The 1890-nt window shown below is 49.1% G+C and overlaps 1 protein-coding gene across 1 annotated transcript; it reads right to left on the bottom strand.

The window, feature by feature from the left end:
• Position 1: 1 nt before the first annotated feature.
• Positions 2–298, bottom strand: DQ04_08231000 (hypothetical protein; the record flags this gene model as incomplete). The annotated part of the gene is made up of 1 exon (XM_009315486.1): positions 2–298. A coding segment is annotated over one exon (297 nt), but the record flags the coding sequence as incomplete, so codon positions are not given.
• Positions 299–1890: the final 1592 nt, after the last annotated feature.

The following is a 1890-nucleotide window of genomic DNA, read 5'->3' as shown; positions in this document are numbered from 1 at the left end:
GAATAGAGAAAGCCTCTGACAATTCCGTAAACGTCGGTGTGCGTCCACAAGCGGCGAATCGACGAGCATTCCAAAGCGATGAAACGAGAAATGGAGAGCCCTGTGCTGCTGGTAAAAGAGTGACGAGCAGAACGCCACGACGGCGAAATTTTACCGAACTACTGCTGGTGAATGACGTTACGCGTCCGTGATGCATGCAGGACGACGAGGAGCACGCCGCCTGCCGCCCTTGTTGGGCCGGTGACACGAGCAAGATGTCGGTGAGAGCGGGCGAGAGGAATGCACGTCTAAAGTGCATCCTGCTGTGGGCGTCGTATCAACGATAACTATACGACTCAACTGCCTCCACTAAATCAAATGAAACCTAGCAGACCCCACAAAGTAGAGTGAACAAGAACAACTGTAAGGGTAGCAGCCACAGTAGAGATTTGGGTGGAGGGGGGCGGGAGAAGTGCTTGGCACACGCAAAAGCCCTCGCCCCACCGAGACACATGTGCCAAGGCATACCTGAACCAGTTCTTACAAGAACAACTACAACAACACCGGTGGTAATGGAGGGGGTAAGCAGGAAAAAAAAAAAAAGTTGAGTGAGAGAGAGCACCAAAAATGTGCGTGCGTGGGGTGTGTGTCTTCACCACCCCTCTTCGCTTGCTATATCACCACTTCATTCTCTCGTGTCTCAACCGCCCCGAACTTCTGTTGCCCCTCCTCTTCAATTACCTGCTTCTGATACCGCACAGTGGTCGATTGTTGTCCTCGTTGCGGTTTTTTTTTGTTCTTTCTTCGTTCACAACACCAGGCATGTGCGCATGGATATATATATATATATATATGAGTATAGGGGGAGGAAGCAGGGAATGTGAGGGGGATTACACAGAAAGAGCAAATGCATTGAAAGATATATCACACCAGCTGTACAGGTGTGACCAGGAGGGTCCGAGTTGTGCTACACAAATGCCACACACACACACACACACACACACACAGCGAGCGAGTGAGTGTGGGAGAAATAGGGGGAAAAAACAAGGAAAAATTCGGAAACAAAACATCAGCTTGTAACTAAAAGAGACGCGCACACCAAACAACAACAACAACAACAGCGAAAAGGTTTTGTGGGGGGAAAGTAACGCTTTCAAACATACACACAAACACACATAACAAGAGACAGTCATAAAGAAAGGAGCAACGACAGGAAACACACAACAAGCAATTACAAATTGCAGGAATAGAGAACACAACGAAAGACGGGTGGATACATACACATCTCCACATACATATACGTATACAATATGACGCACAGAAACCAACAGACAACAGCGGCACCTCAGCCTCTAAATCACAACAAAGTGGATGTAGCAAGCCAAACGAGAACAGACAATAGAAGAGACACCGGTGTGTTTTTGAGTTCTGCCGCCCGGTGCAAAAACCACACCTTCCACGTTTCCAGCTCATCTGTTCACTCTCGTCAACGCTCTCTCGCGGTGGCCAGATAGGTCCCCGCTGTTTCCGCGCGCGCGAGCGCGTTGAACTGGGAGAGTCGCTGCTGCAGCTAATCCTGTTCCATTCTTTTTTCTTTTCTTCCTTCCTGCCCCTCGCCCCATCACGTTCTCATGGTGTAGCAGCGCCGCAGTTGCAGCGGCCGTGGGACGCCGCCACTGCAGCACGTGAAGGGGGGAAAACACACACACACACACATGTGCACAGTTACACTTTTTTTTCTGTTGTATTCCGTTCCTCGCAAGCACACAGTATTACCATTTTAACGTGCCCCTCCCACACACGCACTGCACATTATATCTCATATACAACCCGAGAACGAAAGAGAAACCACAGAGACGCAGGCACGTCTTTTCGGCCACCTGTCTTTGATTCATATATATATATATATAT

The sequence above is a fragment of the Trypanosoma grayi genome (assembly GCF_000691245.1).
Source record: "Trypanosoma grayi strain ANR4 Tgr_823_V1, whole genome shotgun sequence".
In the NCBI taxonomy this organism is placed as follows: domain Eukaryota; phylum Euglenozoa; class Kinetoplastea; order Trypanosomatida; family Trypanosomatidae; genus Trypanosoma; species Trypanosoma grayi.
Note: the sequence above shows the minus strand (reverse complement) of the source record. Positions and strands in the feature narration are given on the sequence as shown.